This window comes from Leptonotus elevatus, chromosome 17 (assembly GCF_054856555.1).
Source record: "Leptonotus elevatus isolate MCC_2025b chromosome 17, RoL_Lele_1.0, whole genome shotgun sequence".
NCBI classification, from domain to species: Eukaryota; Metazoa; Chordata; class Actinopteri; order Syngnathiformes; family Syngnathidae; genus Leptonotus; species Leptonotus elevatus.
The window spans coordinates 12620809-12644764 of record NC_141255.1 but is presented as its reverse complement, the minus strand read 5'-3'; the positions used below and the strand labels follow the sequence as shown (position 1 = coordinate 12644764).

The window sequence follows — 23956 nt, the reverse complement described above, 5'->3', positions numbered from 1 at the left end:
AATAAACAGAATTTTTTACATTCACAGTCAAATGAAAGCGTCTGTATTTCAGTAGTCTGCTAATTAACTGAACAAACAGAACAGCACTGACACAAATTAGGATAGTGGACATTTGGACAAAGTTTAATGGATGATGACAAAAAATGCAGAGGGGGGAAAAATCAATGCAAATTTCAATTGAGTAGATTCATGCAGTTTACAAAAAAAGTAAAAATATACATAATTATATTTAGCTGCTCTTTTCTAAGCATTTGTTACCAGCCATTCTAGCTATATTCAAATCCACTATATACACACACAATGTATACATTATAAACAAAAGGCTCTTCTATACATTTTTGTAAGCGGAGTGTCAAACTCCGCGCAGTAATTCAAACGTGACACACTGATATGATGCTAGGGCGTCATAGACGAAACATTTAACTGCAATTTAACAAGAAGCACCATCAAAAAAACAAAACACAAAAAGTAAGGCCTTTTTTTCTTTGGTAGTGAGATCACACACGCGAGTGTGCATCAAGTAGTATTTGAAAGTGGCACAGATGCGTCCATGCAGCGTTTGAATTAGAGTTCCCGCCTGCTGGACATCCTGTTTGAATCTTTGCGTGGCAACCTGAGAAGCGTGGAGTTCTTTGTGCCCTTTCAGGGTTTGCTTTTTGGTGTCGCGTTTAGGCATCCAGTCAGTAATGGCCGTATCCCACCGACATTCCCAATCCCAGACCGAGGCCCAGCCCCAGACTCTCCCTGAGCCCCCTCAGCTGCTCCTCTCCCAGGCGGATCTTGTCTTCCAGTTGCTTCTGCTCCACCAGCAGGGCTGCCTTCATCTTTACAAAATGGCTGAAGAGGACACAAGGCGACATTAAATGATCAGCATTTCTGGTGCATATGATTTATTATATTTAAATGTTTTCGTCATGTTATTAGATAAATATTGATTGTGAACAGCTCCGTATAATGTTCAAGGTAGTTCAGGGGTCAGCAACTATTCCTGTCAAAAGAGCCATTTTAGGCCAAATAAATAATCAAACTTGTTTGAAAATTGTGATGAAAGAAACAGTGTGTTAGTGTTACTCTAATGTACAGAAGAGTTCATTAGAGCTGGACCACAAACGACACAAAAATATGCAGCATCTAATACTTTGACATTCATTTTCTTCTACCTTTCGTCTTTAGTTATTGGATTTTTTTGACTTCCTCTGTAACATTTCTGACATTTTTGGAAGATTTATGGACAAAAATTCATTTTCTGCCTCTCCTTCCTTTTTGGACATTTTATGGCTATTTTTTGACACTTATGCTGCCTTTTTTACCAGCAAATTTATGACATTTTTGGCAATTTTGTGTACATTTTATGGTAATTTTCAAGATTTCTTATTATGTTTTTGGACATTTTATAATGTTTTCTTTTCTGCCTTTTATTGTTTTTACATTTTTTGAATTTTTTGGCAATTCCAAAAATATTTTATGGTAATTTTCTGCCTTTCTTTTGTTTTTTGGCCGAAAATTTTTTCTGCCTTTTTTAATTCAATTCTCTGACGATTTTTGCAATTTCATGGACATTTATGTTACATTTCTGCTTTTCCTTTTTGTTGTGGGATATATTATGAGGACTTTTTGGGAAATTTTTAGGTAATTAAAAAAACAAAAATGTTTTCAGCTTTTTCTCACAACTTAAAAATTTGGACTGACGATTTTTTAAATATTTAATTATTCTTTTTCTTTTCTTTTTTTTAATCTAAATCAATTAATTTCAAGAATATTTTATCTAAAAAAATATAAATAAATATGTAAAAAAAAATCCTAATACTAAAGCGACACATGTGTCTCCAGAGTTGCAGCCTGCAGACCCCTGAGCTAGTTAGTGCTTTGTATAGTATTGACAGTTGGTGTTATTGCAACTGAATTGCAGGTTGTACCTGTAGTCTCGGTGCTGCTCCGGTGAGAGACACCGGGACAGAACGCGGCTGACAGCCTGCTCCCTGCGGTCAACGTGGTCCTTCAAGTCCTGGGCCTCAGAAAGCTGCCGCATGAGCTGGCGCTTTTTCTCCAGCAGGGACAGCTAGACAGCAACCAGAGAAGTACAAGATTGAATTCAGTCTTAATTATAAAAAGAACACTTTGGTGCCAACTTACCCTCTCGTCATCATCGGTTTCAGTGTTGAGCATGTCCAGCGCGGTGTCCACCCTCAGGAGACGTCCAGACAGCGAGAGCAGCAGGCTGACCACCTTGTCCATGTCACCGATGAACATACGGAACTTGTCCACCTCGTTGGGCTTGCACACGCCCACCACTACGCCCTCCACCTCCTCCCCCAGCTGCGCGTTGGCCCGCACGTCGTCCTGAAGCCCCCGTTGGGCTTCTCTCAGTACTCCCAGTTTCTTACGCAGGCTTTCCATTAGCTGTCTCTACAGGCGGGGAAATGTGGAAAGAAAAAAAATGGCTAAGATGGGCAGCCGGGCGAGAGGAGGTGACGGCAGGTAGCTCACCTTGTAGGTAAGCTCGTCGTCCTCTTCCCGCTCTTTGTCGGTCAAGTCCTTCATCTGGGACAAGAGCTGTGCCTTGGCCGCCGACGTGCCGTAATAAGAAGAGCAGCTGGAGCTCGCGCCGGACTGCCTGCGAGGGGAGGACATTGAGGATGTTACAAAAAGCTCAGGGTAGTCTTCCCTTCATGAAGATAAAATTCAGACCGAATGGGAGTCAACTCTTGTTACCTCTCCAAGCTGTCAGTGTTACGCTCAGAGTTATGAAAGGCACCCTTCCAGCTTTCCGTGCCCGACTCTCCCTCACTACTGTGGGGGAAGAGCTCGTCCAAGCTATGCCCCTCCTCCCGACTGCTCTCCGGCTCCTCCTCCACGGAGCTGCACTCTGCCCGGACGCCGCCCATCGGAACGGCCCGTGGCTCAGGTACGGTGTCGATGTCCGTCTCCAGGACGGTGGCCGGCAATGCGAAGCACGGAAGCTCGCTGGTGAGCGGTTCCGCCTCCAAGGGAAGTCCGTCGTCCTCCTGGAAGTCGTCGATGTCCGTTTCTAAAGGGACATCCAGTTCTGCCTCCAGGCTGTGCGTCGGGCTCGGGCTGAGGGTCGTTTCAGACTCTGTTCCGGTTTCAGGGACTTTTGGTGGCACATCACTGATGATGTTTGAGGCCGCACACATCGGCTGCTCAAGTAAATTGCCACCAAGGTGTCCATTTGCCACAACAGGTGGAAGCGTGTTGTCATTTTGAATTCTGGAAGATGGAGTTCTCTTCCATTCAGCTGCAGGTCCAGATGGCGGCTGTTCAAAGTATGTTGGGACCACGGGTCTGAAGGCCCGCCTGGAAAACATGGGACTGGGCGGGGCGATGGTTAAGGAGAGCTCGGGGAACTGATGGCGATCGGACGCGACGTGGGCAAAAGCGGGTTCTTGAGTCCGAGGCAGGTGACAGCTGCAGCGCGGGCAGCTCTCCGCCACTTCCTGCTTCTGCGGTGGGAGGCTGTACGACCTCTGTCTGGACGGCTCAGAGGTCGAATGGGCAGAAGGGTGCTGCGGAGGAGCAGCAGACAAAGAAGCAAACAGCGTGTGGTGGGACGATCGTCTGCGGTGGAACTGCTCCCACTTGGGCGGCGGTGGCCTCGGGGGAGGTTTTTTCTTCTTTTGGGTCACCAGGTCTTCTCGTTCCTCCACTTCGCTCAGCGTTTGACCGGCGCTGGTGGAATGCGACAGCGACCAGCGCTGACCGGCGTCAACGTGGAGATCGTTTTCAGACATGGTGCGCCCCCGCTGCGAGAGGGGCGCCAACGCGTGTCCGTTGCAGTCGTTTCTGTCGCCGACCACCTGGGAAGGCTGATGATGAAGACCGATGCCGTCTGGTGGCCGGGACTCCGGTCTCCAGCCGGTGTAGTCTCTGGTATGTGAAGAAACCAAAAGCACACTTGTTTATATGTTAGCATATGCAAGCTAGCTGTCTTTTGTTTTATAAAATGCTATAGTTACATTTGGGGATTTTTACATACAATTTTGAATACACTTTTGTTTTATGTGCAAATGGCACAGTAAACTTCAACTGGGAGTGAAATAAACTCTTTCACTCAGCCATTTTCACTGAAGCAACCCCCTTCGCTCCGTTTTACTGTATTTTGATTTATTTTGCATAGTCCACAGAATATTGTGTTTTATTGCTTTCAGCAATTAGCATTAAAAATATAGCTAAGTTTCATCATTATTCATAAACCTGTTTAAAACAGTGGGGAAAGGGCTTTTTGCAACATGGCCTTTGGTTGATCTCTTATACTCTGCTGCCGCCTGCTAGCCATTACTACCATTGCTTCAACCTTTCTCTTCAGTTCAGAGGTTGCATCAAAGCCTTCTGTATGCTCTAGCATAAATAAATAAAAAACCCAATAAAAACGTATACATACGTCTTTGGGAGCATGGTAAGAACATATTTATATGTTTTTGGGAGCAAGTGAGTTAAAGATCATCCATCCCAAAAGCGTGTGGCATGGGTAACACAAGATACAAAAAATATTTTATTTTAAGTAAATTGACATCCAAGCTCAGTCGCAGAATGAATTGCTTTGCGCACTTAAGGCTCATTGCATGACTGAATGGGATTTCCTGCCAACCCCTAAACAACCCCAACCACCCGCCCAAATTCTCCTGGGATTCACTTGGGAACAATCAGTGAGCGTACTGTATATGTAAAGGGAGTGTCTCACCTCTCTGTCAGACTGTAGTTCCTGTTTAGTGTGCTTGCTTCATGTTGCCGGGCAGGATACTGCAAGAACATTAACAGGTTTTAACATGGATATGAGCAATTCAACTCAACTCTCAACTGTTTCAACCATCAGCTGCTTTGCTTTGCCTGTAAAAGTATTGCAGATTCCACGAGTCCCTCTGAAATCCAACCTGGCAACCCCTTCACACAAAGACCATCAGTGCATGAGGGTCCACTTACTTGTGTCGGGGTGTTGCTCCTTGCTGTGAATCCCCGGTACAGTGTTGGCTGTGAGCGTTGGTTGACAGAGTAGAATGCCGATGCCTGGATTTGACTGCTGTCGCTAGGATAGAAGTTCCCTTCTTCATGATTTGAGTCCTTCATGAAAGAACTGTTGTAAAACTCCTTTCTTTCCCTTGACGTCTCTCCTTCTCGTTCTTTTTGGAGACGTTCCTTCTCCTTTGCCCTCGCAAACTCAAGCTCCATCTCGCGCTCCTTTTCCCACCGTCTCACTCTTTCCTGTCGCTCCTTCTCCCTGACCCTCTTTCTTTCTACTTCCCGTTCCTGTCTTTCCTTCTCCTGCTGCATCTCAATTTCTCGCAACATGTTGTCCCTCTCCTCCCGTTCTCTAATCTCTTCGCTGTCCTTTTGACTGTCTTGGCTGGTACATACTGATGGCCTCCTGTCTTCTACCATGTTTGGCTTTTCTTTCTGAATCCCACCCTGATAGGAATACCTGCGTTGGCTTGTGTACGGACCCTGCTCCCCTTCCCGGCACTTGCGACTCAAGAGTCCGGACGCCTTGGATCCGGCCCCGGACTTGCTTGTCTCCTCAAAAAACTTTCTCCTATCTGCAAATGGAAGGATGTCAGACTCCTCCATTCGGGAACAGGAAGCAGAGCGACCACCGCAGGTTGCTGCAGTGGAGGTGAAGGCACAAACGCCGTGCCTTGACTGGGTGACTCCTAACACACTCTCTCCAATGATGCCGTACAGTCTGCTTGGTTCTGGTTCGGGTTGGAGCTTGTGCTCAGGAGTCCAACGCCAGCGGCGAGCTTTGCCTGCAGGAGCTGGCTCCTCTACAACTCGGACGCCAACACCAAAATTCGGAACACCCGTGTCCACAATTTGAACAGCTGTCGTGGATGCCAAATTGTCACAGCTGTTTTGGATTGAAGGGATGAATTTCTCATCTGGTGCACTGGTCCGGTTGGTGGAATCAATAGTCGAGACAAATATAACTTTGGTTTCTCTATCTTTGACTTCAGTGTCTGGGTCTTGAAAGTCCTCGTGGAGGTCTGCACCATCCTCTTCTTGGACTGTTTCCCCGCAAGAGAGCAGTCCTCCTGGGCCACCGCTCCTCTGAAGTTGGGCCTTCTTCCTCTGAATCTCATTTCGGAGGTTGGTTGCAAAGCGCTCACTACGACGGCGGTTTCGTCGATGGTTCCTCGATGAGTTTGGCTTCCTCGCAGTAGCGTCACCGACGACATTGTCCTTTAATTTATTTTCACGTCTTCGCTCATCTGAAATTTGCTCCTCCAGTAAAGTGTCGACACTTGCAGCCGCACTAAGAGGCTCAAAATCTCCGAGTCTTTGGTCAGGACCCAGCCTGCCCTGTGTTGATGGTCCAGCTGTGTCCTCAGGTACGCTCACAGAGCGGCCCCAATGGTGGTGATGCTGAATGAATCCCATTCCTTCCTCCAAGAACACAGATTCAGGGGTAGAGCAGCAGCTATCGCCCCATTTTTTTGGTGGCTCCAGGCAATGGCTGTTTGACGGTTCTTGGTTCTCCACGGGGCCTGGAGATACTGAAGACCACTCTGAGGGATATGGCTGACTAAAAGGCTCTGGCGAGGAGTTATTGCTATTAAACTGCAAACACTGAAGTTGTGTCTTATTGGGGTCTTTTTGCCAGTGAAGACCTGTAGAAGCGGAGGGATTGACCTGAGACTGCTCATGAGCCTCTAATGAGGCATGTAAAGGTAATGAAGCAGGTGCTGCAGAGTCCAGAGAGAGCTGATCTGTGGTTGTGTCCGGACTGTCTCTCATATCACATTCATAGCCTTCATTTTGACTAAGACTATAGAAGCCTTCCAAATGTCCAGTTTGGCTTCCATCTTCTACTTTGAGGAAGCCGTTATGAGTTCCCGGTTCATTGTTTGGAGAAGGCACATTCACCTCATAGGAAATGTCCGTTGGAGCGGAAGCACAACGTTTGTTTGGAAGAGTTGAACAACTCTGGTTGCTCTTGAAACCATCCCTGCTGTCTGGAGACTGAGCAGGATCTGTCTCTGCTTCGATTCGGCATTCTCCATTTCTTATGACATCAAAGTCGCCTCCCCTTCTGTCCTCCTCGTAAGAAAAAGATGAGGGTCTCTCTTTGACCTCCACAGGCCTATGCTTGGGTCTGGTCAATGATCTGAACTTGAGACCGACCCGCTGCAACTCAGTCCGGCCCTCGTCGGATAAACTTCCGTCAACGCCGGCGGAGCTCGAACAAGCCGGCCCCAGGCTTTGAAGGAAGCCGTCCATGGAGCACACATCACCGGGCCTGAGCGGCACCGTGGCGTAGTCGGACATGTTTGAGCTGGCGGAGAAGGAGCTGTAGGCCGAGTCCCTCTTGCAATTGAAGAGTGCCTGGTCCACGGGTGAATTGTGAGAGTCGGAGTAAGGTTGCGTAATCGGTGTGGCCGTGTCCAAGCTCTCCATGGAGCCCAGGGAACTGCTCCGATCGGTGGACGAGTACGGTCGGCACAACTGACCCCACTGCATGGGCAAGTCACTGCAAGGAGACAGAGAAGGAATTTAGAAAAAAATATATACGCATTCCTCCACATGGTTCTTCTTCATACAGTGTTCATAAAAAAAAAAGGCACGGAATAGAGGCCAAAAAACATCTTGACCTGTGGAAGGAAGAGAGGAAATGAGACAGGAGCAGGACAGGAAATGACAGTCACCCCTGCCCAATGAGGCGCAGCGTGGGACATGCAAGCCAGTCGGTTGGCACAGACCAAGCGGCACCAAACACATTTGAAGCCTATGTGTTGTGCGGAGGGGATAAAAAAAAAAAAAAAGGGTCCCACACAAGCACCGTTTACTGGCCCTCTTCCTCTCTTTGTCCACTTTGTTGTGGGAGTCACATGCCATTGTGCGCAGTTACGCGCCTGTGTGGATGAGATCAGGCAGAAGAAGCTGTGAGAAGAAACACAAACACGCACTTCTTGCCATCTTAACCGCATGGGAGACGCGAGTCTAAAAGAGGTGCATGATATCATTGATTCCTATCGAATAAAGGCTGAAGAACAAAGACAAAGGTTGTTTTTTGTATTGTGAGTCATTACAGTTCCTATTTCCTTTCAAGGATTATCTCCACAAGATCATAACATAAATACGCCTAGTAGACACAAGAAAATAGAAGTGGAAATGGACTAGACCAGCAGTTCTCAAAATAGGGTTCCCATTACTTCATTGGTCTGCAAACTGCATTAAAATAAAATAATATATTATTGCTTACGCACCAATAAAAAAAAAAACTTGATACGGCATACATCAAACATTCTACCCTTTTAGAATAAAGGCGTCTTTTTCCAGAAAAAAAAGCCAGTCTTCTTCAAGTTGTCAGGAAAATAAACAATTTGCCATTGTAACATTACGACTGACAAGCAGACAAAGAACAGCTCACTGGGGAATCTGATTGGTTATCACACTGAAGTGTTGACATAGAGGGTTAGAATTAGAACAAGGGCCTTCCTGCGTGGGATTAAAACACAATGTCATTCGTACGCTAGCAAGTTCTGGCTCCGGCGGGGGCAAAATAGAAAATTAGCCACTATTATAGTACAGTGAACTCCAGTTCATAAAATTAGCATAGCTAGTGACTGCTAGTTAACACACAAGGAGCAGCATCACATACAACCAGCATACAACAATGCCGCAGGCATACATTCTCGCTACTTGCTGGGAACAACAGATAGTAAATTTTCGCAGAGCTCAGTGCTGCCCAGCATGTTGTGGCACAATGTGGTACTACACCACATGATGAACCGTGATTGATCGCAAGACATGTCGGATTAGAGCGGCTCACCTGTTGGCACTCGTATTCCAGGTTAGCGTGCAGGTGCAGGGGTGGAGCTGCATGGCAGGTGGAGCGGGAGGCGGGGGCAACGGGGGGGAGTCGCCCGGGAGAGGGAGGCAGGGCGGGGGAGGCGGAGGAGGAGGGGGCAGTTCGGTGGGAAGCCAGGAGGGAGGCCTGATGCGCGGGATGCTGCGTCTGAGGGGACAAGCGGGGTGAAGTGAATGGTCAACGCCGTATACCCACGAACATTTCTGAGATCAACACAAAGAACCGAAGCAGGAATACATGCGGAAAAAGCGTCAATGAAGAAATCTTGTTGAAAAGACTTTTGTGAAGGTTTCAGAAAGTCCAAAAGAACGAATCCACGATAGACTACAGACATGAAATGATGATGAAAGTCGAAACTGAAGAGTCAGATTGAGAAAGGAACTGCTGGAATGTTGCACTTAATGGCATCATCTGAGCACAAAGGTCAAGGCGCATAATCTGAGTCACACACAGTCTTGCTACACATTACATTAGCCCGCCAATGCCAGACAAAAAGATAAGCGGCCAGACGGAGACGATAAGAGCTTTTGCCTCTCCGAAAGAACTTGATCAAGTTGACGTGGAAACCCACCAGAGTGACGAGCAGAAACATCCAGAGGCAAATGTCAAGTTCAACGCGTTCGCTCGCCACGTCCAAACAATGAAGCCTCTGAGATCCCGGATTCTGGGATCAAGCTCCTCCTTCCACTCGACACGGCGCGACCGGAGCGCCCGGCAGTGACCACCAGAGGTGGGGGGCGGAAAAAAGGCTCCCGGCGAGGAGCTCGCGTCCCCGGACTAAGCGGGAAAGCCCGGGCGTGGATCCTCACGTCCACTCTCCATCCCTTTCTTTCTCGCTTGAAGACAAATCAGGACTTTTTCTCGGGCCCGCGCTGGCTGTTTCTCTTGCTCTACCCCCCCCCCCCCTCTCTCTCTCATCTTTGCCTGCCTCTCTCACATGCAGGATGTGTGAGTCAGTCCAAGAGGAAGTTTGTGAAGGGCAGATAAAGTGCGGCACTGCTGCTAAAATAATAGCAAAAGGTTCCACAATGTTCTTGCTTGATGAGGAGGAAAATGCAGATGGACTTCCTCCTAAGTGGCTTTGAGTAAAGGTGACAAACGAGGGGGCTTTTCCCATTCCAAAAACAACATGTGGTGACAGAAAAACTGAAGGAGAGTCGATCTGGAAATAGCGAGATGGTCCTCAGAAAAAACTTCTAGAGGTGCGAGACTTGTCTATTAGGTTTTGCATTGGTTGTTAGCATTTAGCTAAACTGGCTTGTCTAAAACAAGCACTGAAACTTTTTTTTTGAGCCCAAAAATAGTCAATTCTTCAATTCATGTTAATTTGACTAATCTCCTGGAGTTTCCCATTCTGTATAAATCAACCACGGTGGAACTTGTGAACGTGTACGCCTAAAATGTTACGGCATGTACGTTTGACCACAACTAATGACCTGAGGCCATTAGCGGCCTCAAACGATTTCCTGCGCAGACTCCATGAGGACGTGCGCTACGTACATGCGTGTTGCTTGACAGATTCCTTACATTCCGCACGTTGCCTTCAAAGGGCTGATGCTGGAAAGCCTAAACAAGTGCACCTCCTCCCCTTGCTGCTATTGTGTCCCGGCCTGCCATCGGGAACTATTTGTTTACTTTACGGCTCTCGTGGTGTGTGTGTGTGTGTGTGTGTGTGTGTGTGTGTGTGTGTGTGTGTGTGTGTGTGTGTGTGTGTGTGTGTGTGTGTGTGTGTGTGTGTGTGTGTGTGTGTGTGTGTGTGTGTGTGTGTGTGTGTGTGTGTGTGTGTGTGTGTGTGTGTGTGTGTGTGTGTGTGTGTGTGTGTGTGTGTGTGTGTGTGTGTGTGTGTGTGTGTGTGTGTGTGTGTGTGTGTGTGTGTGTGTGTGTGTGTGTGTGTGTGTGTGTGTGTGTGTGTGTGTGTGTGTGTGTGTGTGTGTGTGTGTGTGTGTGTGTGTGTGTGTGTGTGTGTGTGTGTGTGTGTGTGTGTGTGTGTGTGTGTGTGTGTGTGTGTGTGTGTGTGTGTGTGTGTGTGTGTGTGTGTGTGTGTGTGTGTGTGTGTGTGTGTGTGTGTGTGTGTGTGTGTGTGTGTGTGTGTGTGTGTGTGTGTGTGTGTGTGTGTGTGTGTGTGTGTGTGTGTGTGTGTGTGTGTGTGTGTGTGTGTGTGTGTGTGTGTGTGTGTGTGTGTGTGTGTGTGTGTGTGTGTGTGTGTGTGTGTGTGTGTGTGTGTGTGTGTGTGTGTGTGTGTGTGTGTGTGTGTGTGTGTGTGTGTGTGTGTGTGTGTGTGTGTGTGTGTGTGTGTGTGTGTGTGTGTGTGTGTGTGTGTGTGTGTGTGTGTGTGTGTGTGTGTGTGTGTGTGTGTGTGTGTGTGTGTGTGTGTGTGTGTGTGTGTGTGTGTGTGTGTGTGTGTGTGTGTGTGTGTGTGTGTGTGTGTGTGTGTGTGTGTGTGTGTGTGTGTGTGTGTGTGTGTGTGTGTGTGTGTGTGTGTGTGTGTGTGTGTGTGTGTGTGTGTGTGTGTGTGTGTGTGTGTGTGTGTGTGTGTGTGTGTGTGTGTGTGTGTGTGTGTGTGTGTGTGTGTGTGTGTGTGTGTGTGTGTGTGTGTGTGTGTGTGTGTGTGTGTGTGTGTGTGTGTGTGTGTGTGTGTGTGTGTGTGTGTGTGTGTGTGTGTGTGTGTGTGTGTGTGTGTGTGTGTGTGTGTGTGTGTGTGTGTGTGTGCAATCAGTTCGCCCCGTGGCTTATCATCACATACTTTGGGACTACATTATGCCCAAAGGCAATGATGAGATGATTAGGAAGGAAAAAAAACAGTCCTATTACTAATATAATTTACGTTAAGTGGGACAGAACTAAGGCCAAGGCAGATTATACTGGCATGGCAACACAGAGGCTGAAATCTGATTGGCCAAATATATCTAACATTTACATCATACACAGACTGGAAGCAGTGCATGAGACAGGGATGTGATTTGACCAAAGTGAAATTATCTGAAAATTTAGCCGGGGGTCTGGGGGCCGCGGGCACTCAGCTAGGTCCAGAGCTCATGGGTTTTCCGTGTTTTTAAGTACTTTCAATGCACTCAGATGACAAAGAAATAGACAAAACAACAGCATAAATTTTCAATGTATATTGAACTATCCCATATAAAATTGCAGTTTTAGTCAACTCAAAATCAGTCACATTCAAAAACATTGAGTGACTGCCTTTGCTTTTAAAAACTATCACTGAGAATATCATCATATATATTTACCATGCAATAAATCATTTAATCAATCATTCTTAATTTAATACATAATGCATAACAAAAACATAAAATACCTCATGCAGCAAGCTCTGGTAAAAACACAATCATGCATTCGTCGAATGCATGATTGACTAAGATCATCTCTGTAACTGCATACATCAAGACAGTCAACATATTGAAACCTGAAAAGTGCAAACATGCAGCATTCATTTGAGTTTGTGTCAATGATTAACCATGTTAAATATTTATGGCCATTTTTATTACGTTATAATATTTTCGAAAATTTGATTTCGATTAATTTGAAAAGTTTACCACCGACCTCAAAATTCACGACTCTATCAGCAACTTGTACAGGTTGTTGGGGTGGATCACGTCTCTCTATTACCGCTTCCGATTGTGATGTCAATAAGGTCTGGAGGCCGTAAAGTTTTGGAGTTTTCGTTTGGGCACCGAAACTTCCAGCGATGCAATAATTTGTTGTTCTTGACTGGAGTTCTTTCACGTGTTTTTTGCTCTTTGCGTGACTTTCAAGAGCTTTGAAACCTCTCCCACCATAGTCAATGGTATCATGGCACCAAATGCAAAGCGCTTTCCCGGCACGATCGATTTTCCGAATAAAGTCACTGAACAAATTCGTCACAGTCTTCTTTCCAACATTTGTAGATATATCCTTCTCTAACCAGTCCCATCGAAACTTGTTTTTTACGATCTTGTCAATTTCCTTAACTCGCGGAGCATCTTTGCGTTCGATCACGGACATCTTTCTTTAAACACCCGGCAAAAACGTCTGAGAAATGAACAATGGCATACTCCTATGCCTTTATAACAAGCGCGTTTATTGGTCAACAAACAATGGCATACGCCTATGCCTTTATAACAAGCGCGTTTATTGGTCAACACGGAGACTTCAGCCAATCGCAAGATCAGTTTCATTTCAGTTACGGAAACACTAAAATGGAATGCTGTCGAGAGACGAAATCGGATTTTTTACCACTTAAAAAATTGTAACATTTTATTTTTGGAGATAAAAAAAGCGGAATTCCGCGAATTAGCGGAAAAATCACATCCCTGATGAGAGAAATGCAAAAATTGTTTTAGAATACAATCTCATGGAACTAATACAGTGGTGCCTTGAAACACAAGATTAATATGCTCATAACTCAAACACTCGTATCTCAAATCACCGTTGCCCATTGAAATGAATGGAAATGCCATTAATCCATTCCGGCCTCACCGCCGGAAAAAATATGCAATGTTTTCTTTCAAAGAGAAAAAAAGTATTGACATAATTAAACAGAATTTTAAAAAATGGTCACACATTCCTTGGCCACCTGGTGGCAGTAAAACATGTAGACAGAGGTCACTTAGCAGTAATATCAGTCGCTCTTCACATAAGATAAAGAATACATACTCGACAGTACTGTTCATAGTGGCAATATTTGTGTTTAAATATCCGTTGCTTCAAAGGGTTCTCACACCAACCACATATAGATGTTGATTAGCATTAGCATTAAGCTAGCAGACTATAGACCCAAAAATGACAAAAGGTGTCATTCTCTTTGTGTTAGGTTCAGCTTGACAGTACATTTCAACTGAGAGTGAGAGAGAGGGAGAGCGAGAGAGGTCTTGAGGAATCTGAAGAATGTGTATTGTTGGTTTGGGGGAAGAAGTGGTGGGGGTCAGGCTATTGTGTTGCAAGCTTCTTGGCACCAAAGACCGCAGTCCAGCACAGGTCCCAAGAGAGCCGGTGGCACTACATCCAAACAACAGTGTGCGTGTGTATTCAGCCCATCCATCTGTCTGCAGTCAAACTCCCAAACAATCCTATGCATATATGTGAGCCAGCAAAAGCCTTTGTGTTGCTCCGAACCTGCATCTGCTAACAACAGATAAGCACCAGTCAGCAAGTGCAGTCCGGCGCGGGCGCAATATAAACTAGGTGATTGTTTGGCGTGCACAAACCAGCTGCAACTGTGCTTCATTTCTAATTAGGTATCATTTGAACTTTCTATTTTAAAGTGGCCCAAAAAATGTTTTTAACTCAATCAAATGGCACATTTTAAATTTTGTATTTTTGATCAGAGCCTAAAAAAAGAATTTGGAAAAGCAAATGACAAAATAGGTCATTTCTGAACTAATGATGAAACGACTTATGCCCCCTCCCCAACAACTCCAAGGTGGTGTCACTGCATCCTTCTGACTTCCTATTCCATCAACGCATGTTTAATTCCCGCTGCTTTGGCCAAAGTACTTATACTCTGTATTCAAGTAGAAGTAGGGGCTACAGATACTCGTGTGAAAATAAAATAAAAAGACTGATAAAAGACTCATGCAATGTATTTTTAACTCATTCACTCCCAGCCATTTTCACAGAAGCAATCCCCTTCACTCCCGGCTGTTTTACTGGATTTTGACTGATTTTGCAAGGCCCACAGAATATTGTGTTCTATTGCTATAAAAACATGGAACCTACCAAAAGAAAGATTAAAGCCTCTGATTTTATCAGGAAAAAAAGTATATATCTATCTGTTTCCGTTTTGCAGCAATTAGCAATAGAATATAGCTAACAAATCTATTTAGAATTGTGATTAATTTAGTTGTTTTTTTTCAACATGGCCCTGGTTGATATATTTGGCTCTGCTGCCACCTGCTGGCAGTTTGTGTAATAACTACCATTTCTTCAATCGTTCGTTGCAGTTGAGAGGCTGCATATAGGCCTTCTGTATGCTCTAGCATAAATATAAAAAATATTTTAAAAAACGTGTGAACAACGTATAAATATGTCTTTGGGACACTTAAAACATTTAAAATAGAACATATTTATACATTTTGGGGAGCAAATGAGTTAAATGTGTGATGTAAATGTACAAGTCCAAATATTTTTGATGTGATGTAAACATAAAAGTCCAAAATATTTTTTTTTTACTTAAAGTACTACTTTTTTTTTTAAATAATAAAATGGGAAAAAAACAATAGCTAGCATCGGCTCATGTTCCAATCGCTTAGCTAACAAGCTAGCATTAACTTGTGTTCTATATGTTAGCTAACAAGCTAGCATCAGCTCCTTGTCTACAGTTTAGCTAACAAGCTAACATCAGCTCATGTTTCTAAAGCTTAGCTAACATTTCCAACTGTGTAGACTGTAGCAAAAAAAGAAGAAGCTAAATTAGCAAATGATAATATCTGAATTGTACTTGTAAGCTATGAGTTCTTTCAGATGAAATGTAGAAATTTTGAAGGCCAAAAGCTTCTGCGTTTCATTTTGCCTATGTCGTGGGTGCAAAGTATAGCGTTTCTGTCAAATGTAAAAGTAAAAAGTTGTGAGAGAAAGAAATGCTAAAATAAAACACCTAGTAAAGAAGCCTAAAAAATATGCTCGAGTACAATATTTGTACGTGGTTAGTTGGTTTGGTTAGTGGCAAACACGCATTATCTTCTCCTTCCCACAAACGTCCAAAGTTTGACAGGATACGACTTTGGGAAGAAGAGGAAACTGCGCACAAGCAGAGGTATGTCCAGTTGCGGTGGGAGTCTGAAAACAGGAAGGATAGGGGGAGGAACATTTCCAGGTGAAGGCGTCAAAACCTTCCTGACGTTCTTTCTCATCCACAAATGAATGACGGAGGCCGTTACAAACAAAGTGAAAAAGTTCACGTGACCACAGTCATGTGGGATGAAACCCGCTAAGTGAGACAACATGAACAAACATGGCACTTTTTGAGCTTTGCATTCTTTGTCCTCGCTGGGCTTGTTTAAGCACACATTTAAAGAAAAAAAGAAAAGAAAAAAAAGCATCCGTGCTGAAATCCAATCCAAAACGGACCCAAACATAAACCGCCGTCCACCCGAGCTTCTGGCCGGCACATCGAATTCCCGTGGTTTCCCATATTTAGCCTGTGCGCCTCCCGCTGGCCCCTCTTTCTTTCGGGAAACCAGGATATGTGATGGGAACACGTTGGTTAGGAGTGATGGACTAAGTGTGCATCACAACATTCAAGAATATCATAAAAACAAATTTAAAGCCTCCTGCAAAACAGGATTTTGGCTTTCCCACATTGACATCATCCAGCAATAATCCAAAATGCTGTGCAAGGGTTTGCTTGTGGCTCGTACAAACTCACTTGAATTGAATGGCTTTGAAAAAGCTTTTCTGTTTCGGAAAAAGGCACAAAACCAGCGCTGGGGGCTATCAGTGATAGATAAGTTTAAAATGTGCATGTAAAATAGGTTACTTTTGGTTAAAATTAACACTCATTTTTTTAAAAATGTATAAACAAATTATAATCCTTTGGCCCTCCTCACCCCTGCAAGTCTTTGAAATTTGTTGTATGTATTTCTTTATTGTGTTGCAATGTGCAGAGGTTTTTTTTCCCAGGTCCATACTGTGCCCCCCTTTATATAAGGGGCACAAATTGGGCTTTGTTCTTTCCTTACGCCTTCCTCGTGCCCCCCCCCCTCTTTTTTTTTTTTTTTTACATCTAATAAATTCAGGGTGTTAAGTAGCAAAAAGGCAGGCTTCCCGGTCTGTCTCCCTCTGTTGATCATTGTTATTTTTCATGTTTCTCAAATGGGTTGTGACTGAAGACACACAAGGAATTTTCCTTGTGTGTTTTTACATACTTGGCCAAAAAATCTGATTCTAAAGTTTAAAAAAACATGTGGAAAAGAATTGTTCATTTTATTTCAAAGTGGGCAAGCTTTGGTGCTTTAATTCAAGTATTTTTCTTAAAGGGGCAAATCATTCATAGATAAGGTAAAAAAAAAAAAGATACATTGAATTGAACAAAAACATATTTATATTTGTTTTATTTTAGCTTTTGTACATACTCCAAAAAGTCAGCCTAAAACTAAATCGTTCAAAAACCAAAGCAATATTTCCAATAGGAAAAAATATAAATCCAATGAATCCGTTCCAGCCAAATATATTAACAACTACAAAAAATATTTATAGATAATAATGATAGTCTTACATAGGAAAAATATAAAATAAATATAAATGACTAATAAAATGGATAAATGAGCACTAAACATCACCTATTAATGAAAGCAATACTAAAAATGAAGCCGGTGCAAGTTGGTCGCTATTAGCATGTATAAGTTTGTTAGCACCCTCTATTGGTAAAATGTTTATACTGCCGCTAACTGGTGAATGACATAGTTTGGGCGTGCACAAGCTTAGCTGAGCAACCAACACAAAATTTCAGAAAAAAAGTCAAAAAGCGCTTTTATTTTGAAAGGTTCGATTTTACCTCCTGACGGCGAGCTTGAGTATCCTGTAGGAGCCCTTGATGAGGATGAGCGCCTCCTGCCGGCTGCCGTAGAGGGCCGAGCCATTGATGTTAATGAGCTCGTCGCCCACTTTCAGCTTCTCGCAGCGGGCCGCCTTCCCTCCCTCCTCGATCTGGACGGCACACGAAACAGGGGGGGGAAATGTTAAGGCGGCCGTCGCCATGGCAACCTTCCCTTTCTTTACGGCGCATCTTCAGACGGCCCGCACAAACACACATTCCTCTACAATGTGTGTGCATGAATCCAGACAGGGTGAGGTCACTTTCCGCATTTGTGAACGGGACAGAGAAGAATAGACTCTCTGTGCGCTTTCGACGCACACGCACACACACAGGTCAGACACACCCTTTTATTTTTAACCTAAGTGGTCAATTCACTTCATTTGTGTGCGTGTGTGTAGAAGCTCACTGCACACGATTGTGCCCTGGAAAAATCAGGAAAATCCCACGTTGGCCACAAGCTGTCAGCGCTCGGCAATCACCTGACACACACACACACACACACACACACACACACACACACACACACACACACACACACACACACACACACACACACACACACACACACACACACACACACACACACACACACACACACACACACACACACACACACACACACACACACACACACACACACACACACACACACACACAGCAAACTGTATTTAACAAGAGGCTCTTTCATCACAAACAATCAGCGCCAGTCTGCCGAGTGTGAGTTTGTGTGCTCAGACAGACAGAAGTAACACACAGAGCAACTGTAATATTACCCAAACAACCATAAAGTGCAGAAGTGAGTGTGCAAGGCGGTGCTTAAGCGCGAAAAGGCTGCAAGTGAAACCTTGCATTAGTGCGAGGTCGAGGCCGACAAAATTACAGATTCTCGCTCGGAGAAAGTCTGTCAACAGTGTCCTTAAAACTGCCGGTTGAAAAATAACCCAATATTGGTCAAGAATTGCACTCTCGTGACTTGGGTCAGTTTAGCCCAACTTTGGGTTGTTTTGTTTCAAAACCAAAGTTTTATTGTTGTTGGGGTTTTCTCAGTAAATAGAAAGAAAAATTCAGCAAGGTGGGTCAAATTGGTTCAATTTTTGACCAATATTGGGTTATTTTTGAACCAGCACTTGGCTGGGTGTCGATTCAAATTTTTTCCAATCAATTCGATTTCGATTCACAAGAGTACCTTTCGATTTGATTTTTCCCGATTCAATTCGATTCACTACGCTTCAGTCCGATATTGATTCTAAAATATCAAGGACATGATAATAAATGGATTGTAATTAATTGCTAATAAATTAAAATCTGAAAATTTGGACCATTTAAAAAGATTCTGAATTGTCTTAAAGAGCAATAAGTCAGATCTTTCATAAATGTAAGAAAATACTTTTAAATTCATGTGAATCATAAATTTCAAGAAAACGGTAACATGCAAAAAAAAAATTCTCTAAAATTCTATTTCTTTATGAATTCATGGGAAAAAGAGATATTCAAATAATCGATTCATGGTTTCATGAATCGATATCAGGCTCGAAAAGGAAAATTGATTCGATATTGATTATTCGATTTTTTTAAACCCAGCCCTAGTTGTTTATCACACACACTGAGAGCCATCAAGCTCATCCATCAAGCATCACAGCTGTATGTGGCCAGCCGCTCCAGGACAAACGAGTTCTGGGGTCTCCTCGGAACCCCCGCCGGCCCACCAGCCTTGCGCTCCTCCCTTTGTTCCCACCATCTCAGCTGGCAATGAAGCAGCAAAACAGTCACAGTCCTTCAAGTCTCATCAGTGTTTGGCTAATCATCCGTTAGCCAATCAGAAGAACATCTGTAAGCGTTGGGTCCCAACAACGAAGCCCTCAGACAATCCAGACGAGTCCAAAGACCTCAAAGTGGTGAGCCCTCCTTGGAGAACAAGAAGAGGAACTGCTGCACATTGGACAAATACGCTTTGGACCTCTGCCCTCCGGCTTCTCCTTCCTTCCTCACACAAGGCCTTCTTTATCAAGGCGGGATGAGGGGAGGGGGCCTCGATGGAAAAAGGAAAAGCTCCCACGCTCACACACCAGGCACCAGGTTACGAACCGCCACTCACTCTGCTTGAGAGCCAAAGTTGGAGCTCTGAGTGAGTCCGCTAAAGTGAGCACTGACACACTTCCAGCTGGTTATTGACTAATACAAAACAGTCAATCGCGAGATGGAGTCGTAGCTTGCAAGGTCACTCACTTGGCCACGCCTCTTAAGGGCAAATATCAACACATAAACGTGTGCAACATATGGCTTGATTACACTTTAGTATACTGTACCCGAAAACCAGAACACAAATCTCAACTTGATGTTTCCCAAAGTAGCTCCCATGACTTTAGCGGGAAGAGGCGGAGTCAAGCTGGGTGACGCGCACAATGATGGTTTTGTCTCCATTTTCCACCTCGGTTTCGACTCTGGCTTAACTCAGCCACCAGCGCGCCGGAATGTGCTTTCAAAGTGTCAATAAAGTGTAAACATGACAACAACCAAAATGGATGACAAAGCTGGGCTGTTGGAAAAAGCCAAGCAGAAGCGCAACAAAAAGGAAATGTTCCAGGCAAGAATGAATCATGGCGTCATGGAGAGAAGAGGCTACAGCAACATTTTGCAGCAGCACACCAACCGGACTTCCTCAGAAATAAACTTTTATTTTTTTTTACAAATGTTGATAACCACAATAGCAGGAAGGCAGTCAATGGAAGTATTAATATAACCCTTCTTTGAAACAACTTTTTAGTTTAATAAGGGACCAAATAATACTTGAGCTAAACTAAACATGAACTCAAGTTACACTTATCAAGTAGTTAATGTCAGCTAAATTGTTACTAAAAAAGAAAAAAGAAGAAAAAAAAAGAGAGATATTTACACTTTGTGTATTTAATGTTCAGTTCACTATAATGCTAACGCTACATAGCATCTACGTTGCCGTACTTTAACCCCTTAAAAGGGGAAGTCAACACCAATATTTTCTATGAGTATGTTGTATGCGCCCCCACTATTCTAAACATGGTATTCTGTTTAATATTGCTTTTGTCGAATAGGAATTAAGCAGCAAAATCTACCAGTTTTTCCCCATCTCAGGGGGCGGCCATTTTGCCACTTGCTGAAAAGGACATCACAGCTGCTCAGGACTCCGGTAATGATCAAGCCTGGCTCAGCTTGCGAACGTCACATGACCAAAACACAGAAAACAGGTGAGCCGTGGCCCGTGATTGGACGTTACCTGAGCAACTGTGATGTCATTTTCAGTCGACGGCAAGAGGCAAAATAGAGAAAAAGGGTGGATTTCGCTGCTTAATTCAAATTCCACAAATGCAATATTGGTCAGAATACCATGTTTAGACTATTTTGGGGTAGACTCATTCTATTTAATTAATTAATATATATATATTTTTTTCATATTCTATTTAATTATATTATTACAGTAATGTTTTTATAAACGTCAATATCATGGAGTGCTATTTTCCCTCATTAAAAACGCATGACAATTCTTTTGGGGGTCGTTTTCATTAAAGGCTGCAACAGATTAACGACAATTTTGAACCAAATTCAACTCGTGTCTCATTGATGTGTTGTCGTTCAGGTTTGAAACGGAGCCTAAATGAAGGGCCTCAAATTGACTGGAACCTCGGCTCGCTGTGTCCAGACACCGCCCGGGAGAAAAGCGCTTACGGCTCCAGATTACAGATACACACATTCCAGGACCCACCCTGACACGCGCACACACTTTTTGTCGCATGGGTGGTGTAAGGTGCATTTCATGAACCTGCTGTCTCGCTCATCATTTGTACACAACTGCTGCTGCATGACATGTGTTTTTGCTTAGTCAGGACAGTCACACACAAACACACACACACACGCTGGACAATAGCATCACTATCTGATGGCTTCCTCATCCACCCCCCACACACAGAAGACTGACTGGAGGCTACTTTTACTGGAATGTAGAGAGTAAAGCACGAACACACGCACACACACACACACACACACACACACTGGGGGTGATTAGATTGCCCACCTTCCAACACATGTCCAAAAATTCTTTGGCACAATCCCGAGTTTTGTGTCAACATTGACAGCAGCAGAAGGAGAGAAAAACATTGAGGAGAGGAATGTGCTTCCCCCTCACCAGCGATATCTCCGTGTGTGAAATCTTCCCACACATCTTAGCCACGATTGACAACAACTGGGCGATTGCAACAAGTTTCCTCCAACAATTCGTCACGCACGTTTAGTAAGTATTGTGTGACGTGCACGCCGCACACACTCCGCAGCGCTAATTGGTTGTGCTTCTGCTGGAATGTTGACCAAATGGCTTCTATCCTTCTGCTGTCTTGTGTGAGTGAGGACGCCCCCCCCCCCCCCGGCTGCCCCTCAGACAAAGTGCGCACGCTCTCATAGGGCAGGGCACGTGCACACACACACTGTGTACGCGTCTAATTGTTGGGACTCTCGCACAGAACCAGAACAGCTCAAACAAGGACTCGAACTTTCTGAGCTTCACATAGCCACAGGACACAAGTTTGATTTTTATCTCCCCCAGTCACATTTTCCCAGCGGCTGGACATGCACGCGCGTGCGTGTGTGTGTGTGAGTTTCCAGATGAATGAGCTATGCTTTTCCATTGCCTGGCCCGGTGAATGGAGGCGCAGGCTGGGCAAAATGTACACCACATAACATAAACACACAGCAATAATTACTGGCGGTAAAAGTCAAACACACACACTTTTTTTTTCAAGCAGAGTGACAATAAGACCACACAATGTGGTTTGATGCATTTTCGACTTCCTTTGTTCACTTCCTGTCATCATCATGAACATTCTGCGCGGATCTCATATTGCCATTTTGATTGCCGCTCATCAGGCTTTTATATATCGGCACTATTTTGTTGTTTTGACATTTTGATTTGGACTTTCTGCTTCATTTCCTCAGGTCAGGTCAGAAAGATTCTCTGTCATTGTGTACTTGAAGTTTCTTGCTTCAATCTGTGGCAATTTTTTTTATTTATCTTCACTTCAAATAGCACTAAGATATTGTGACAGAATCAACATGAAAGATACCCCCCCCCCCTCCATTGACTTTATTTAAGAGAATGAGTTGATGTTGTCTATCAGAAACACGTTTGGAAGGTCAAGGCAATGCGAGCTAGCTCTCAGTTTAAAATAACAACAGAATGCTAAGATGAAGCATTATGTATATTCATAAAAGAGGCAAATGATTTTGTGTTTGTGTACAAATGTTTGTGCTGCTGCACCAAGTTATCCAAATTGGTGTTGTCGATTATTGACAATAAAAATTTTGAGGTGCAAGTGACACAATGAAATCATGAAGCCACAACTAAACTATTACTCTATCAAATTCATTGACAACTATTCTGATAATAGATTGATGCTTTCAACTAGAGACCTTGCTTAACTTCAAATTGTCCAAATCTTTCCAATTCCAGCCTCTCAAAGGTAAATATTATCTGATTATCTTTGTGTTTTGTTTACAAAATAAGACATTTGTAAACATCTGCTTTTACTTTGGGAACAAGATCATCAGTTTTGCGGATTTTTAGAGGGATGCTATGGACCAAACCAGTAACTGAATCATCATCAGTTTATGTTTGTGCATCTTCTGCACTGTCTATTTGAAACCATATCCTCTTTTTGGAAAAGGGGACGGAATTATTTTATTTATTTATTTTTTAAATTGGACGAACTGGAGTACATTTCGAACTCTGTACTTTTATTTTTAACTTAAGCGAATCAATCGAATCACTACTTTGTAGTTAGTGGTTTCTTTTTCTTTCTGTTTTAACCCAAGTACTTGTACGTCTAAGTACTTTTACGAGCTCTGCAAAACAAACCCCTAACTACGATGCAAGTGCACAACATGAGACTCCTCAATGCAGAATTCAATTCGGATGGAAGCCACGTTGGGCAACAATGCAAAAGGCCAGTCAGGCAAGTGAGTATGTTTGCTAGAACGCGTGTCGGGACTCACTTTGGTGATGACGAGCGGCTCTCCGTGCTCGGTGCCCCCCTTGAGCGTGAAGCCCCACGGCGCGCCGCCGCTCAGCTGCACCTGAATGCGGTGGAAGGAGACGAGCTGCTCCACCGTCTCCATGCTGCTGCTCGCCGCCGCCGCCGCTTCCCCATCGGCGCCGAAGCCACAATGGATGCACGAGCCGCGGGCCGAACCAACAAGCGGGAGCACAGGGCGGCTCGAGAGAGTGGGAGGAGGGACTTGGGCAAAGTTTGGAGAGCCAGTGTGTATCCCCGCCCACTGCTCGAACCAGTGATTGGCGGTAAGTTCTGCCAATGGGAAAGCAAAAACTGGCTTGCGGTTTCGGCGCACGACTAGTGAAGCAATAAAATGTTAACTAGTAGAATAACGTCAGTAGTAAGTACAAACAAAAAATGTACCTTTGGGCCACACAAAAGCGTGGGAGGCTCAGGAAGTAACATGAAAATAAGTTGCTTACTTTTTCCACTTGAGGTCGCCATGGCTACTTTTACGCACGGGTCACGTGGCTCACAGTGCTCGGTGGGCGTGTCCCTCACACCCGAAGGGTTAATTGGGGTCAACGTGAGTCG

The 23956-nt window shown here is 44.3% G+C and overlaps 1 protein-coding gene across 3 annotated transcripts; it reads right to left on the bottom strand.

Annotated features, from left to right (window-relative positions):
* Positions 1–100: 100 nt before the first annotated feature.
* shroom4 (shroom family member 4) lies at positions 101–23573 on the bottom strand. Of its 3 annotated transcripts, XM_086060159.1 has the most exons (10): positions 23364–23573; positions 17307–17458; positions 8783–8968; positions 4939–7480; positions 4700–4758; positions 2713–3885; positions 2488–2614; positions 2134–2406; positions 1917–2059; positions 101–837 (listed from the first exon to the last, which is right to left on the bottom strand). In XM_086060159.1, exons 1-10 carry the CDS (start codon positions 23484–23486, stop codon positions 681–683), a joined length of 4935 nt encoding a protein of 1644 aa, XP_085916285.1. In that variant the 5' UTR covers positions 23487–23573; the 3' UTR covers positions 101–680. The 3 variants fall into 3 exon arrangements, with proteins under 3 accessions (XP_085916285.1, XP_085916286.1, XP_085916287.1); XM_086060160.1 differs by lacking the exon at positions 8783–8968; XM_086060161.1 differs by lacking the exons at positions 17307–17458; positions 23364–23573 and adding an exon at positions 9393–9662.
* Between the last annotated feature and the right edge of the window lie 383 nt (positions 23574–23956).